General features: G+C 42.6%; 1 protein-coding gene across 5 annotated transcripts in view; it reads left to right on the forward strand.

Moving 5' to 3' along the window:
* LOC136430455 (actin remodeling regulator NHS-like) overlaps positions 1 to 15529 on the forward strand; it is a 97899-nt gene extending 82370 nt beyond the window's left edge. For 4 of the 5 annotated variants that reach the window (XM_066421141.1, XM_066421225.1, XM_066421390.1 and 1 more), the window contains 4 exons: positions 2759 to 2961; positions 4858 to 4958; positions 5340 to 10048; positions 13080 to 15529. In XM_066421141.1, coding sequence (XP_066277238.1) covers positions 2759 to 2961; positions 4858 to 4958; positions 5340 to 10033 — 4998 coding nt within the window. In that variant the 3' untranslated portion in view covers positions 10034 to 10048; positions 13080 to 15529. Of the gene's footprint in view, positions 1 to 2758; positions 2962 to 3130; positions 3151 to 4857; positions 4959 to 5339; positions 10049 to 13079 lie in introns of those variants that run through there. The other variant, XM_066421473.1, reaches the window with a different exon arrangement.
* Positions 15530 to 18477: the final 2948 nt, after the last annotated feature.

An 18477-nucleotide genomic window follows, 5' to 3' on the forward strand; every position in this document is an offset into this window, starting at 1 on the left:
GTACTTAACAACCATTAGGCTTTTAGAGAAATTGCAGGCTGCAGTGAAATTTGCTGTGATAACTTGTTTTGCTGATAGTGTAAGCTCCGCACATTTCATTATGCTGTCCCTATGGGACAGAGTCTGGGTTAGAGTTTTGCCAGTGCATATGGCGGTAATGTGATTTCTACTGTAATTTAGTTGTGTTTGGTATTCATATGTTGCAGGGAAGTGGACTGCCTTGGGAATAGAGTTTATAAATGTCATTCATGGTGAAAGCCTCACACATTTGAACGTTATAACAGGGTTTCTTCCAGCAATTGCATGTCAATGTGACTCACTATTGGAGCTGTTAGTGAAAATGTTTTATTCCTTTATTTCTTAGACAATAAGAACCTCGTTTCTGACATATATCTTTGCAAGCCTTGCTATAAAGTATAATGTCTTTGAAATTTGTGATGGGGCTATTAGCATCCCATTTTGTCCTTTCTTTTTAGAGATGAATATTTGATATCAAATCCATATTCAGTTTGAGTATAGCAATTTTTAATCAATTTTTCGAGTATTGGATTGAATTTTGGAACTGGCTGATCAATAAATTACTACACTTTCAATTCCTGTACTTCTCTCATCTATTGACCATATGATAAAGAAGATAGGTTTGCCATAATTATTGTAACATAACCAATTTGTGGAGATTAATTTGTAACCTTGTATGCAATGTTGTACATGGAATTCCACAGGCAGATTGCAGATCAAATTTACTGTCAGTAATTTCTGCCTGGAAATTGGGTCTAATATTGATTGTTATAGAAATATGAGGTGAAGGTTCGAATGTTAAGTAAGCACTGTATACCAAAAATAGGTACTCAAGCAACTGGATAAAATTTCAAAATTTTATCCAGTTGCTTGAGTAACTATTTTTGGCGTATCTTTCTACCTGGATGTCTAACCTTCATCAACGTAAGCACTGTACACATTTCCGTACCACATCCCTCCAAAATCAAGTAGTCTTAATTTTTTTTAATTGCAGAAGTGGTGTAATATCAAAATCTTATTTGAGCAATAACGCCCTACTAACAAAATCACCCATTGTTTTCGGACAAACTATAAAATCCAACATGAATAACTAAAGCTAGAAGTCACAATATTACAAAGTTATCCCTAATATGTGATGTATTGCTTGCTGTAGACATGTACATCATTGTGCAAACTTCCAACATACATTGTATTCTACTCTTCAAGATATCTATTGATCCATTGAATGTAGGCAATAAACCATGCTATGACCCACAACCGTATCTGGTGTAAAAGTAGGTAGATGTGCTAGCAAATAATTCAAAATGTCAAATTTACTTATTAGAGCATTGTGATATTTTGTTTGGTCTATATAAGGAAACTAGGAGCCATGTTGTGAGTTGTTGTGTCTGTGTCTGACAATTCACAACTAGCAGACTGGGAATCGAAAACAGGTTATATTTTGCCCTGGTGCAGAAGACAGGTTGTATTGTAAAATCAGTCATTTTGAAGCAACTTACAATTACATAACACAATATATATCTGCCATGGAGTATTGTTTTATTTATTGGTGTGATGATACCTTCCTAAATGCTTTTGAGATGCCATTGTTTTGAGTAAGTACAACTTGGCATAGTCTATAACAATAGTGGGCCAAAAGCCTGTTTTGACATGTTTGGAAACAATTAATGGCCTTCAGTTGGCCCAATCCCACCTGTTACAACCTTTGAAGGGAGAGTGTGCATGGGGTTTCACTGAAGCCAGAATCCCTGAGGTACGATATTATTGTAAATCCTCATAGAATTCTTCCAATCCAAATCCTAGAAAGAAGATTATCAAGGCCATATTATTCCAATCCAAAGCTGAACTGGATTGCTTTACGAAATCCCCAACCATCTGTTTGCATACAGGGATCATAAATTCCCCTCCCGACCCTTTTGAATAGGTGCACAAATCCATGACAATGTGATCACAGGGCTGGCCCTGAATTTATACATGGCCGCGTGTGTGGGGAATGAAAATGCCACAATAGATGCTGCGAGCTATCGATCCAGCACTGGGCGAGGACTAGCTGATATGGTATACCCACAATTAACGATATCAACCATCTGTATCGTTATCTGTATATCCCCTTCGTTAATGTGCTGTTTGTCAATACATGTATTGATTTGGCAACATCTGTGATATAGTATCTGAATGTATGGTTAATTTTTCAGATCTGCAGCATTTAAACAGTGTGTTAATGGTCTGTTGCACATTTCCCATCCGAAGCAGACATGTTGCGATTGCCTTTGTATATTTTGAATTCAGTTTGTTCCTGTTTGTTGTAGTGTATGTCGTATTTGTTGTGCATGTATTGTGTATACTGTCAGTGTCTGTGTATGCCATATCAATTCTAATTGAATTTCTATGTCTGTATTGATATTGTGTTACTAATGCTACCTTGAGAATATGCTTATTTTGTTAGTGGAAGGACAAAAGAATGATGTTAATGTTGTTAGGCTGCAAAACAATTTTTCCAACATGGTAGGGCATGCTACGTACAAGGTTTTAAAATTGAATAAGGTTGTTGTTATTTATGGTCTCTCACCGGTGTTTAGTTTTGTTGTTGTTCCGTAGGAGCAAAAATGGCAGGAGGTTATTGTTATTTATGATCGCTCACCAGTGTTTATGTTATTGTTGTTCTGTAGGAGCAAAAATGGCAGGAGGTTGTTGTTATTTATGGTGACTCACCAGTGTTTATTTTGTTGTTGTTCTGCAGGAGCGAAAATGGCAGGAGTTGCAGCGCGTGCCGACGCGGCCGCGACCGAAGTCTGGGGAGTACCGGCTGAACACGCTGGACATCCAGACCAACCAGCCCAACCAGCCCCTCCCCACACCGGAGGAGGCTCTGCGCAAAAACGCTGTTCCCTCCGCTGTGGTTCCCGTCGATATATCGGGCTCCGTGTTTGACCGCATGTCCAGGTAAGATATAATTTACAAATAATGTGATTTGATAATGATTTGTCTCCAGATGCAGATGTATTGGCTAGGCTTGTTTTGTGGCCTTTGTGGTCCTCGGACTGGGAGGCAGAAATGCAGAAAAGGTAGAAATGCAGAAAAGGCAGTGGTTCCTGTTGATGTACCTGGGTCCGTGTTTGACCGCATGTCCAGGTAAGATGGTAGACACTGATAATCTGCAGGCAGATTGGTTGGGCTTGTTTGGTGGGTCTTTTGTGGGCTTCTCTGCATTTCTACATCTCTCTAGTGGTCCTGGGAGGTCACAGAAAATGCAGAAAAGGCCACAAAAGACCCACCAAACAAACTCAACTTAGAGATTCAGGCTTTACCAATAAATGGAGTTATGAATCTGACTTCTATCCATATTTTTACTAATACAGTATTTGGTGATCTGTACCTCCACTGTTAGTGTGAGCAGTTGGAGTTGTTTTGCAAAAGTACCCTCCATCGATATGTGGCGAAAAGACTTCACATATTGGCAAGTGTATTTGTGATCTATGACAAGAGAACCTCGCCAGCTTTTTTAAATTTCTAGCCTGCCACATGGTAGTGATTTAGATGTCTTGGTTGGATAATTGTTTCCTATATCAAAGGTAGACAGATTATTTACCACACCTCCCAGCCCAATTTAAGGCCTCAATTGTAGCATCTATTGATTTCATTCAGCTTGTATCCCATTGATGTCTGAAAGTTATCACTAGAAAGAAAGGCTAGAAAAGCATGATATTGATATATGTATTACATAACACAACACTATCAATATATTACATAAGTGTACATATGATTTGAAAATGACATCACGCAGACTACTTACAGGGTGGTAGACTAATTATGATATAAGATAGACAAAATTGAGATAGTTTTGGAATGCAGAGGTTTATACAATATGCAGATCAGCACTGATGTATTTTTAAGAAAATAAATCCATCAAGCTAGCAGAATTCTATTAATTTCAATTTGAAATGCACTAACGCATATGATAGTGCACATGACTGAAAGAAATGATTGTTGATTGTATTCTTGAAATTTTCACATGATTTTTTTGTTGTTGCAAAAATTCAAAACCATTTTAGCAATTTGTCAAGAACAGAGGTTGCAGCCCTTGTCTCCTACCTCATTACTTGTTCAATGAAGATACATCAACGATTCATCCTGGCAGAACATGTGGGCCATTGTTATCCAATCTAACCTTAATTGCGTTCCCAGACTGTAAAATCAGTGAAAACATACTGAGCAGGAAATGCAGTAACTTCCCAAGCATGTAGGAACTGTCCATGACATTGTACGCCATGATGGATGCTTCCTCTTGATTTCAATTTTCTTCATTCTGGCCGCCTTTTGTTCCATGACAAATTTATTGGCCTGGTGAGCAGAAACCAAGTCCGCGGCAGTTTGGAACAAGGATGGCTATCGATTTCCAGTGGGTGATTGAAAGACCCTGACAAAGATGAAATGGACAATAATTGTTTTTAGGGGAGATTACTGGAGAACAGGAAGGAAGATGTAGGGCCATGTTATAGCAGTTTTTGAAATTATTGCATGGCTATTGCAATTGACACTTACTTTGCCATTATTGATGTGGTGATGCAAATTTGACAAATATCTCTGCATTTGATTTGCATCCTTGTCGACATCTCCCCATGCAAAATAGACTATTTTCTGTTCAGAAGGCATCCTGAGAAAGTTATGTTAGTGTAATGTTGTGTAGGAATAGAAGGACAGTAAAATGGAAACAGATTACATCCCCTAGGTTCCGCCTGAATTAATGTTTGGCTATAAAGAGAAGGAATGTCCAATAGCTGTAGGTACTGTACATCATCTGCGCCCAGGTTCAGAAGATTGCATTCCGTTTCCCTGCAGGTATCGCCGCTCCCTGATTCACCAGACCAGCCCTGAGACGAGGCGGCGGAAGAAGAAACGGAGCAGCAGCGAGCGAAGACGGCGGAGACAGACCGTCACAGGTTTGTTTGTTTTTTTGTACCCGATTCTAGGTGAATGAATGAATGAATAAATGAATGAATGGTTTATTAATAACAAGTGTTACATGGCAGCTAAAAGCTGAATTGCATACACTGTACAATATCTAATAAAACACAAGGAAGATACAACTGACGTCTTGGACATGCATAATAAAAACATCAATAAAGCTTTCAGATTTTTCTGTAATACAGATCAAGCTAGACTTGACTTAAATCAACTTAAACAAAAATTTGTGCAGATACAAGAATATAAAACAGTGCTTGAAGAAAAGTAGTTTGTTCTCACTGTGATAATTTGTTGAACTAAATAAAGCATTGGGGAGTTATATCTTATATCTGTTCCTTCTGCATTGTGTTCTGCAGGTGTGCCCGAGAACATCAAGAAGGAGCTGAGCCTGGTCAGACAGAAGAGCCAGCGGAGCAACCGGTCCATGTACCTTAACGACACCATCTCCTCCATGGACGAGACGGCCACCGAGATCCCCAGCTCGCCCGAGCGCTGGAACCGAAGTCTGGAACGGGATTCGCATCATCGTTCTCGTAGGAGGACGCGATCGAACCGGTCCAAGACAGTCGCACAGATTCATCTCCCTCCAGAGCTGCTGAAAGTGCCTCAAGTCGACGAGATGACGCAGACAGACACGGGAGAGGGCGTGCAGGCTGGGGTGAAACCGTCGCAGAGAGACATACAAACAGCCACGGAGAACGGAGAATCATCGGCGGAAAGTACATTTGCTTCCTCTCCATTCTCTCCAACCCAGCCAAACGGTGGCGTTCCTCCTCTCACTGCAGACAACACTGTTCTGAGGAAGAGCCAGCCGTGGGTCGCATCCTCAGCCGCACGGCCACGTTCCCTCGAGATCGAGCCCACAGAGCTGAAACAAGTGGAGGTCAGCACCAACATCCCTGGAGTCAACAGCTCTCAGCTATCCAATGCAGCTCTCCCCATGTCTGCCACAACCGTCTCCATCCACAATAAGAACACGGAGCAAGTTTACCTGTCTGACAGCAGTACACTTACTCCGTCCCCCATCTTCGGTTCGCCCATCGCCCACGCCGTGGTGCAGATGAGGAACAGAAAGAACGAACAAACAAAGGAGGAAAACCGCTCTTCATCCGGCAACTGGAGCGGTACGAGCAGTGCGCGTCATTCGATGACTTCGGACACGATCCTGCGTGGGCAACACGAGATACAAGTGCCTGTTGAAATCCACAACACCACAACGTTCAAAGACACACAACCGGAAAAATCCAACCTACAGAACTGTCACTCTGCCAGCGACTCGGCTCTCTCCATTAACGACCACCATGAGACCGATTCCCTGTCGTCTGCCATGTTTGGTGACGAAAGCAGACAAACCACGAGCTACAACACAGACACAATGAGCTCTCAGGGCACCCTTAGAGACTTCTCTGACAGTACCCTGAAGAATCAGTCTGGTTATTCGAGTTCAACAACGACCAGGTCGGTGGTAACGCCCTCACAGGAGTTGCAAGCAGACTTCACTGCCATGGATTCCGAGTCTTGGTTGCGATCGGTGACCGAAGATGCAAAGAACCGTTCCTTGTCACAGTCATCCAATGACACGACAGGATTTGGGTGGAGCTGGAGGGATGTAGACATGAGCGACAGACAAAGCGTGAACTCTTCCAAGGATGATTCATCCGTGTACTCTGTCGACCAAGATGGTTATTACACCTCCTTCCATCTTGACTCGGGTCTGAAGACATTTGAATCGGGCCAAAACTCGACCTTACCAAGTTCTAGAGTTAAGCGCCAGCTTACATATGATGGCAGTGGGTTCACTGAAGGCATGTATGATGAAATGATGGCAGGCTTTACACACACAACCTCGAACAGGAGTTCATATCACGATGGCTACAACACCCTCCCCAACAGGGCTTCGTACTTCAGCACTGAAACCGTGATTCATGTGCCATCGGAATCAAAATCGTGCGCGAGCACTTTGGATCGTAAGAAGAAAAAACCTCCGCCACCACCAAAGAGAACTGTTACCCTTCAGAGGTCTCTGTCCTTCACACCACAGTCCAAGTCCAGCCCTGATCTAAGTGGGATATCCAAACTCGACAGTGGTCGCGCTACCCCATCTAGATCAAGAACCAGCAGTCAGGGAAGCAAGGGTAGTGGCAGCAGCAAGGGGGACCTCCGTGGAAAACCAAACAGACCCCCTCCCCCTCCTCCCAACATCAAAGCTGCTGTGACAGAATTTTGGCAGAAGAAGAAGGACAGTGAGCAGGTGAATGGTGACACACATGTAGAAAACGAGAGACGGAGAAGCACATGTAGCGAAAGCAGCGGCAGTGCCAAAAGCTCTGAGGGCAAGGAAGAGGGAGCTGGTTCTTCCTCAGTTGCAGGAAAAGGTGGCATCAAACCCTCAGCCTCAGAACCAAAAGACATTAAGTCAGCCATTCAAAGCTTCTGGAAGAAGAAGCGAGAGAGAAATAAGACAGTTGGTGGAAGAGTCAGTTCTAATGGAGAAGGTTTTACCTTCGGGAAGGGGGACAACTCGTCAAAGAGCCCGTTGGTAAATGGTATAAAGGAGGAGACAACTACAACGAGGAGGGAGAGTTCAGGCAGTTTGAGCACGGAGGAGAGGTCGTTCCCGAGACCGTTTGGTTCGTCGGACCAAAAGCGGCACGTGAACATGTACTCGCTGTGTCAGATAACGCCAAGTCAGAGCGAGGCGAGCAGTGTTAACGGCGACTCTCCGGTGTTCATGAGGAGTAGGTCACACACTCCTCTGTTTGGTTCCATGAGTAGCAGGAGTCGGGCGTCGTCCAGATCAGAAGCCGAGATCAGTGAAGACGACAGCGCATCAATGGACAGGACGACCTCTTTTAGGACATTTAGCATTGACATTGGGGAGGGGGCACAGTCTGTGCCGCCATCTCAGAGCTACACGACGTTTGGTAATAACGTATCGGACATGCGACAGTCCTTCACATTCCATGATTTCCAAGCTGGTAACAGGAGCAATACAGAAGAGCAGGGACCACCAGTTGAACCAGTAGCAGCGAGATCTAGCCCACAGCCTAGCCCACCAAGACCGTCAGATCTGCCAGTTGCAACCACCCACCCCAAACAGCCGGTAGCACAAAACGAGAATGAACAAAGCTTACCAGCCTCACAAAGCTTACCACTACCAGCCTCACAAAAAGGCACAGGGATGGCAGCAGTAGAGACAATAACACAAACAAAAGCACACGTACACGTCACTGTTGACAATACTCCACATGCTACTGTACACAACGGTACCATTCTCAATGTGCCCTACCCAAGTAGCAAGCACTACGCTACAGTGCCAACTAGACCTGCTCCCGCCGTGCCTCAAACCAAACCTCCAGTTCCACAGTCCACCGTGATGGAAACAGACCTGGATGCCGTCCTTCTTCCACCAAAAGTCACACGTGTCGTTACTAGTCCAGTCGTGACCGTCCCCCCACAGACAATAACATCCACAACTGTACCAAACCTGCGCAGGCCGCCGCCTGTTGCCACCAAGCCTCCAGCTGCAGCAATACCTCCCTCAGGACTGAGTAACTTGGTAGACAGGCCAGCTAGACCAAGGAGCTTTCCAGAAAGTGCTGTCAGTAGTCTACTTTCTGTTGATACCACACAGGGAACACCAACGAAAAAACCTCCTCCCCCGGTTTCCCCCAAACCGAACGGACCAATGTTTCAGAAGCAGAAAGGGCCGCCACCGACTGCGCCCAAGCCGTCACCCAAAAGGGACGTTCGGCCAAAGAGTCTCTTTATCGATACAAGACCAAAACCTCAGACTGTCGCCACTCCTTCTGCAGACGTCAGACCAAAAACACCCACAAGTGCTAGGTTTAGAACACCAACCACACCTCTAGAGAACAAGAGCCCCACGGCAAAGACACTCCTGGACTCAGGCCCTCCACCAAGATCACCCAATACTGTTGTTGACAAAAGGAGCCCAACAACGAAAGCTTATGTGGATTTGACTTTCATGGAAACCCCTGTTGTAAATGGAGAACACTCTGCTGCTGTTAGAAATGGTGGGGTTGTACACAGGACATCAGAAGTTGTAGACAGGGGTCCAGACGAAGTGGCAGCCAAAAGCCCGACACTGAAGACAACAGACGACCTGTTTGCTGTTATTCATCAGGCTAAGAAACGGTTGACAATTCATGTGGACCCAGAGGACGGAGGTCGGAGGGCAAGATCAGCGTCACCCGCTCCGAGAGCAGTTAACAGGACGGAGACGAGGAAGCCAAGTTCACCCGCACCGGCTGAACCGACGCCGAGACCGAAGTCTCGGCTTGGTCCGAAGAACTCCACGAGTAGAGAAGATTTCAAGGCTCTGCTGCTGAAAAACGGAATGAGACTGGACCCGTCGTCGAGGATGTCTGCCGCGGAGAAATTGAGGAAGAACCCCATGCTCACGCGACAACGTTCCCCAGACGACGCATCCTCCACTTGCAGTAGCATAGACGATCTCACCGACGACTACGAAGCGGAGAGGGGCGGGATGGCAACCATGAAGGATTTGAAGTCAGTCATGTCAAACACTCGTAGCCATTCGAGGACCAGTGACTTGGGTCTGTTCAGCAACGCTGACTTACTGAGCCCAACTGGGACAGTAAAAAGAAACCCCAAAGCTTCTTCTACACCGAAAAGTCCTTCTTACGCCATGGTAACTCGCTACACCGTGGGGAGGAGTCGAACGCCGAGTGAGCCCATGCACGCGATATCGGAAGCACCGGACGAAGTCGGTTCTCCAGAGTACAAGACGAGATCGAAATCGTTCTCGGGACTGATTGATTCTGAATCGCCTCGCGGGAGACTGATGGAATCGATACGCAGCGAGGGAGACAAGGACAGAGACAGGACAGAAGCGATAAGTACGTTAGAAAGGAAGGGAACATCGACGTCAGGAAGCTCCTTGGATGAGAGTCCGAATGCATCTATGCACACCGCGTTGCTGGAGCATGTGAGGAACTCTCTGAGAGTCTATCCGGATGGGAATTCACAAGAGGATGTGGCTTCAAATGCTGAGGACTGGGACTAGCTGGTGTTAATCCAGGTAAGGCTTGTTCATCACTCTTACTAGTCTTAGTTCAACACTCTTAGTAGGTATACATGTAAGGTACACATGTATACGTGTACATTATTGAGTTGTTCACAAACAAGATATAAACCACAACTTCCTGTACAGAGACAAAAATGTATAGGTAAAAATCTATTTTATATACCTGATTAGAATGAATAAGACTGACACCAGCAATAAAACTGTCGACCATCATTCTCCCCGCTGATTTTTGGCAGCAAATTTGTATTGGTTATGAGGTCAAGCAGAAGGGAGAAGGTTACATTTCATTTCTTGCACCAGCGCCTCTATAACCTCCCTTGTGTCAATTCCATGTTACCATCATGAAAAATGCAGGTTTTTGGCAGCGTTCGTTTCTCTGTGTGTCCTTTCTTCCGTGTGTTAACATGATAATTCAAGAAGGCCTGGGTGGATTGTCTTCATGTTTGCTATGTGGGTAGGTATTAGTGGGACCTTAAAATGATTAGAATTTAGGTCCCCTCGGGCTTGTGGGAATAAGTTTTGCATGATGCCAATTGCCTTTTGGGTTGCAAGTTGTGTTGCACTAGACTTTGAATTTTTGATTTTCATTCCTGCAGATTAGCCAGTAACTGCTGGGCTTTGTGTAATCTTGAAATCTCTGATGTTGAGCTCCTCAATTTGTATGCAGCACAGCTTCTTTAATCCATAATGCACCACAGTAATGTAGTAGTGTCAAGAGTTGCAATGATCTGTAGAGCATTTTTGTATGTTGACAAGACTGAAGATTTATGTGGGTACTTGAAGAAGTATTTATAAGATGTAAATGGCTGTACACCATGCATTAACACATCAAGTCTTTGTTTTGAAGTGAGGAGGTATAATTTGTCATCATCTTGCAGTGCCGGGAATCTACTTTATTCCTCATTAAGTTTTGCTGAAAACTTCCAAATTGGAGAATGCGCTAGAGTCCTCGTAGGATGAATGGGTAATAGAACCTATGCATAAACAGACCATTTATAATCCTAGCCAATATAAAGACTACTAAAAAGTATTGAGCAAAAGAAATATACGGTTATAGATGTTTATGTTGATGCATAAAACTTTGGTGCTAAGGACTTGCTCAGTGGGGTACTGTGCAATATGTCAATGGGTGGATCGTAAAATAAACACTAAATAGATGGTATTGTGGGTGAAGTGGGGGTTTTCTTATCTAAATTGGAAGCCATCCAGGAGACCCCATTCTGTCCTGAAATTGCATTTCTGAGGTAATATCTGCTGGCATATCTGGGTCGGAGATATCAGTCAGGAGAGGGTGGGAGGGGGGTGACAGACAAGGCAATTACAGTTATGACAAAGCCCTGACACAAGGTTTCCTGTAAGAAAACCACAGAGGAAGAACGTTCATTTACATGCATATGGCTGTAGGGTGGAGATCTACTTTTGTGGACACCTGTGCTGTAGATGTTCATGGTGTTTTGTTCATTGAGAATGAATGAATGAACTACCGAATGAATGAAGGAAGGAATAAAAAATGACCTGAGGTTGTTGATTTTATTCATTCCAATCAGATACATTAAATAGATTTTTACCTATACATCTTATCTCTGTAGACTAAGCTGTGGTTTTTATCTTGTTTGTGAACAACTCAAGAATGTATGAATCTATTTTCTTCATTTTCTAATTGTAACAATTAATGATTTCCTGATTTTTCCATTTATAGGAAGAATATTATAGTGTATACTTAGGTATTATTATAGTGTGATTTTCATTTTTGTTAAATATATTGGGAAAACCCTGCCGCCTTAGCAAAGGTTCCTACTCTTGAAATGCCTTTTCTAGTCAAATTCAAAATTGTAAGAGATCCTCCTGAATTGAAATTCGTATCTACCCGTGGAGGAATTGAACTGAAGCAGAAACCTGCAGACTGGTTGATGACCCTTCATAGAGGTCACCAGATCGATAGGGAACACCCTACATGGTCTGTTCATCACTGGGGTGTTTGGAAACTCAGGGATGGTGCAAGGACACAACGGCAGGGGGATTGAAGGGATCTTTTTCATCAGGGGGAGGAAAATTAGGTGGTGCCGATAGATTAGAGAGCTTCTCAGAGTATCGATTTTTTGTGAATAGTTTGAAGCAACAGGTTGGAAAAATCATTATCTGTATTCAGCCTGCTGTTTGAAGAAAATTTATGATTCATGTGAAAAGGAAATTCTTAGACAAATTGGACTAAATTTCGTGTGTCCATTTCCATTCTTTCGATTTCATGTTCAAATTCAAGTGATTTCAATGAGAAAATGTAATAAATTTAAAAAAGAATGAAATGCAACCACATGCCTAGATATCATGGGTATAATCTCATCTCAGGGCTGTTTATGTGACGGCAAGGCAGCCTCTTTTGCTACCATGAAATTGAAGAACCCACTGGAATATAGAACAGCCTGTATTCTCCAATATACTTCATTGAGTGTCCCTGCTCATGCATGTTATATTGGCAGGAAATGTCAACCTTAGAGAGAGAAATGACTTCAAGTGTGGCATAACGAATGTGGGGACGTTAATGAGCTGAGTGTTTCGCCAGGGGCTCATCTAGGTTCTGATTGACCTACTTGTGAGGAAATCTTTGATCCTCGATTATCAAAGGGTTTTGGAATGATGCACTGTAGGGGTAATCATTACTGACTGCCTGCTGCAGGCATTCTGGTGTAAGGTAGCAAACTGGTAATCAGCTGTCTTGGAGGTGCGTACAGAAATAAGAAGTGTTATGTGAGCAGACTACAAAGGTGGTGAATTTATGGAGCATTTTGTGAAAATGTATTGTCTTATCTGAAAGAATACTTGCAGCTAGATGTGCAAAAGTTAGGTGTGACAGGTCGTTCAGTGTAATATAACCAGCTGCTGCAGTGCCGCGTGCCTGCGAAGCTGGTGTGTTATGCAGAAGGGTGATTCATACCTGCTACTAGTATATAGATACAGATACAGATTATCAAACCAATTTCACAGCACCTCTATAGACACCATGATTAAGTATGCTGTTTTTTTCCAGGTTTGCAGCAAGCTGACCGATGTGCTGTGGTCTGTCCCTGGTGCTGACCTGCCATCGACCAACGCTGCACAAGACAAGACAGATGAGCTGGCCAGGTGACCCCGACTGCACGTCTACAGGCTGGCTGGGACGCCACATCAACACGAGAAGAACTCATATTTATGTCCATCTCGCCGCCAGTTAACCATTTATACTCTGCTAGGGTTGCTCCCATGCACCAAGTTTGTATTGGTTACTGCAGAAAAAGGGTCAAAATACAGAGGAGGGAGAAGCTTGGAAATCTTCCTCTTCCCTCTTCAATTAATTGTATTAAACCTATAAATGTTGCGGCCAGTTGAAAAGCCTAAGTGGGTTAAAGTTCTCTAAAACTTTTTGTCATTTTCGACAAACATTTCTTGCCACCCTCTTCAACTTTCAAAATGGACTAGTCCTGATACATCCGTTTTAGATTTATTTAAAAGCTGTTATGTAAAGTATTTGTAGCGTGCCTGTTTTTCTCTGGAGAAATATGTCCCTTTGGTGGCGTGTGCTTTTAGCTGCATTAGAGTTTAGCATGTGAGGCGGATCACAATCCATCTCTTTGTAAATTGTATTTAATCTTAGTCCATGTGGAGTGCATGGTATGCATATTATATTTCTGGGCTATTTATGTGCATACTTTTTAAGATACGTCTTAACAAAATTTTGAAGTATAATGTACCAATCCTTCAATAAAGTTTGGTACAGAAAAATACCGTTTGGATTTTACTGAATTGTAGGTGTATGTAGTAGCAAAAGAAGTTTGAAAATGTTTTTATATCTGACAGTACAGTGTTTGAACCCAAGTTTTAAATCCAAGTCAACCGAGTGTGGACATTTAACTAAATTAATGTCTAATGATGTTTAAACTAGCTGTTCTGACTAAAAAGTTGTTATTGGTGCTATTTAAAAAAAGACTGCCAACAACTCACTTGTAAGTTGATGTGACATTGTACTTACTTAAAGTGTTCATTTTAAAGCTTAAATCAGGCCAAAGTACAGTTCAATGGATTATGTGTGTACTTGCTTGCTGTGTTGTTGCATTTTGTACTTAAACTAAAACCAATCATTGCATTAAGTGAGAAATAGACAGAGACTGACACATTGTGTTGGTCTTGGTGTACATGTGTACTAAAAGATGAACTGTGATGTAAATGTTGTACAGCATTTTATGTAGAAAACTTCATAAATAAGATAAGTAAACAAATAGAACTCTTGACATTGTAAATCTTATGGTAGTATTGTCAATGCTATTTTTGTAGACAAATAGTGTATGTGTGAAGCCTAACAAGACAAGACATTCAGGGCACTTACATGTATATCTGTGACTCTCCAGTGCCTTATGCTGTTCTTAACTGTGATTTTAAAAAGGTGTAGGATCTGACAGCAGGGTTTTAAGGTTAAGAAAGCATGGAAGTACTTAAAACTGTTTGAGTAGAAATGGTGTTGTGGCCCAACGGTATTTACATGATATTGAAATGTGTTAAAAGCTCCCCCTGCCACTGCACTTCCTCAGCGCATGTACTACAGCATGCTGTAGTCAGTGCCTCTGATGTGGAAGCATTGACACACAGCCCAGTGTTTTTAGGGCTAACTCTAACAATATTATCCAGCACAAGGAAACATGTACTTTTCTGGACAAAGTGTGGAAAGCAGTTGCTCTCACGTGTGAAAATGCAAGTGGAATGAGCAGAAAGATGATATGTATATTGTACATGGTAACATTTAGCTGCTACTTAGAAATAGTTTTGCTTGGTGAAAAATGACAGACGACGAACTGTGCACTCCTTTCAATGTCCAGTCTCTGGAGTTTTGGAAAGATGTTAGTTATCAGATGTTCACTTTGCTTTGCGATTCCCCCTACAAAAGTATGGACTAGTCCAAACTTTGGTATTATCATTGAAGCATGCATAGAACATGTATATTTGATCATGTACATTATACTTTTTATTCCTCCTGTTTTAAGTACAGGAGTGTTGAGTTGTGAATAAGTTGCCTTCTTATCAATTATGTCCAATTTGCTGACATTTAGAGGTTGCTGTTATATCAAAATCCTTGAAGTGTTAGTAGATCTTTAGTTGTAAGCCTCAAAGCTCTGTTTTATCAAGGTTTATCACTTATGTACTTAAATATCGCATTTTGCTTGATTGTACAGAGTTTAAGTTTGATGTATTGTACAGAATGTTCTTGCACTACACTGTTGTTGTTTTAGTTGTTCTGTCTGAAGCTTGGTATACTTGGTAAGGACTTACCTATGTTCAATAGGAAGACGAGATGTGGATATAGATTGCTGTAGATGTGCGCTTTACAAAGGCTGGGCCAGTAAAGCGGTGCCATCTCTCTGGACGTTTCCTCCATGTAATGTGTAAACTTCAATACCTGAGCACGAGAGTTTTTGAGAGAGAATATATTTTACTATTTGAGGCTTGAAATTGTTGTCTGTTTTTTTCTGTGTGTGACCGTGTGTGTGTGTGAGTGCCAGTGTGTGTGTGAGAGAGAGTTTTGTGGTTTGAAAAGATGGAACTAGGTCTTTTAACATGAAGAAGGTTTTAACAGGATATTAGCATAAACGTTATTTCTAAGGTAAGGGTAGGGTCGACACAGAACGTGCTTTCAGTATCGCGACATTAAAGCATTCTGTAGCTTGGGGAAGTTACCGGACTTCTGACGAAACGTATGCAAACAACGGTGCGGCGCCTAGCAGATAATTTTGGTACTGCAGAGTTTTGAAGTTTCGCTGAGTAGATACTACTAAGTATATCGGCATATTACAACTGGCAGGGAGTCGTTGCTTGATACCAAAGATCCTTATTTGTAATGAAATGAAAACTACGCGGTAAAAACATATTTTCACCGACGAAAACACCGGGTAATGTTAGGGTATTGGCTGCACACTACTAGTATTTCATGGTGCAACAGCGCCGACTAACGACTAAAAATATTATTGCAGTAAGATTTGGTCAAGCTAGATGCTCCACTGTTTCACTGATAAGCATCAAAAACCTTTGTAGCAGATTTTGTGTTGGTAAAAGTCTACAACTTTGATCATATATCAGATGGGCTTTCAGTAAACATAGAAGTTAGTTTGCTGCTCCGTCTCTTGAAACAAGACAACCTACCTAATTTACAAGCAGATGTAGGGGTGAAAGATCGTAATGTTTTATGAGGGAAACTGTAGCTTTCTTGAATCCTTTCATTCCTCTTTATAAATGGTCACATCTTTTTAAAACCAAGCCAATTAAGCCTCAAAAATTCAAACCCCTTTGGGAGCCTTTCGTGATTTTCCCGTTCCCTCTCGTCGCGGTACTGTAGATTAGGCTCTGATGGGGTTTACACTCCCTACTTGTATTAATGTGAAAATGTACAAGACGTTAGGCTTAAAGCCAGTGACTGCTTTCCCAAATAGGTCCAGACACATTTACATACGTGTAGAATAACCTGTAAGACAGTAGTTGACATTGAAAGGATCGGTCTTGGCAAGTTGGTCTAGGCGTCGCACGGGGAGCTCATGTTACACCAAGGTTACACCATCTCCGCCCGTCGAAGCGCCACCTACATTTATGTATACATCATATCTTGTACGCAATGAGTATTCTAAGGATACATGTGAACATTACTGTATACGTTTTCCATATAAACTTTGGCCTTTTCCACATATGTTCACCTGCTTATATGGCGTAAGGGTCTGTCTGGGAGGCCCTGCCGTCACTCAGAAAACATTACGACATTTCACCCCAACATCTGCTTGTACACCTTATCAGATTTCCTAGAACAACTTTGGCCTTCTACTCAACTGTTCATCTACTTTCATTACCATATTTGGTCATTTTGATATTCTCATGGAAAAGTCAGGAATGTTTATAGGTTGCGCAATCGTTTTGCCATTCCGTTACTTCCCTTCTAGCAAGATCGTCCTTGTTTAAAGTCAGACGCCAGATCGTTGGTTGACGTCATTCCTTTGCCAGCGACACCCACGCACATAGGGACTTGGTCGGTGTTAAAATGTTTTGGGGCATAAATCTAAATTTGACAGCCTGCCTTTTTCAGGCGTTGAAAGTAGCCTATACCAGGCAGCGCGGATGGCTGGGGAAATTATAGAAATTGGCCAAATAGAGTGATATAGTATGCTAAGGGAGTCGGCTACGGAGAGAGGGTCCAATCTCCCTGCAAGTGAAACCCTGGCAAATATTCTCCCTATAGCCGGCGTAGTTAGTCTGGTAGAGACTACGTTGAAAGAGCTAAAGTGGTTCCAGTATGATCGTCTATAGGACTAGTAGTCCTTCACGTTTGAAACTAAGATTGCGTGGCAGTCTGAATGCAGCTGCAGCTTAGAAAAGAAGTACGTGTATTAAGTGTAAATACACCGTGTAATGGCTATTTACCGGGCACGGCGTACAAAGTTGCTTATGAGAACAGGGCAAACACGTACGTGGACGTGAGCACGTATTGTTAACAACGAGCACGTAAATGCCATCGATAACGTTATTCTATTTCTGAAAGCAACGATGGCTGATTATCAATTAGCAAATCTGTTCCACTGTCGACTCAACACTGTTTAAATCTCGAAACTTTTACCTCAGCCTTAAGACTGTCTTTAGACTATTGTAAGGGTCCGCGCCGTTCACACTTGTGCGTATATTCAAGCACGTATGAGTTGCATTGTCGTAGGTAAAGTTTGAAGCCGAAAAGAAATCGTTTTTCAGTTCGATAACCAGGCTGCACAACAGTGGGTTAAAGTTAAAAACAACTTCTTTCCCGCAAACTTTACATAAGCCAAGAAATGTCAATACGCAACTCATACGAACTTGAATATACGCACACGTGTGAACGAGCCCCCCAACAAGGTTCGCCGGAAGTGTTCATGTCTAGAATCTAGATACAATTGTATTTAATCTGGAAGTTCGGACGAGAAAACGGGAACACCGGTACCTCGGCACCGCCCATCCTGTTTTATAAGTAACTAAGGGGGTGAACTAAACACGACCTCTCGGGCAAGAAAATGGACGTGGGGGTATACAAACATGAGGTGACATTTCTTCCAGGAAAAACCGCAGGAGACTAACAATTAAAGACACGGCTGACAGCTTAGTGACGGCCCGTTTACCACGTTAATATATCATTCTGACGGAGCGCACGACTTCTGTGAAGAAGCCTTTTACCTGGAACAATTACTAGTACCAAACGTCAATTCATCGTTTGCGTGATTAGAGGGAGGGGAGGGGCATAACACATAAGGCACCATATCCTCATCCATTTAGCATGTTGGCATGTAAGTTTTCTTCGTATTTCAACATACATCATTTCAACGTGTGTTGACAGCCACTCCATATAGAGTAGGGCGAATCTACTAGTGCAGTCAATTCTTTTGTTGGCGAGCTTT

The sequence above is a fragment of the Branchiostoma lanceolatum genome, chromosome 1, assembly GCF_035083965.1.
Source record: "Branchiostoma lanceolatum isolate klBraLanc5 chromosome 1, klBraLanc5.hap2, whole genome shotgun sequence".
Taxonomy (NCBI): Eukaryota; Metazoa; Chordata; class Leptocardii; order Amphioxiformes; family Branchiostomatidae; genus Branchiostoma; species Branchiostoma lanceolatum.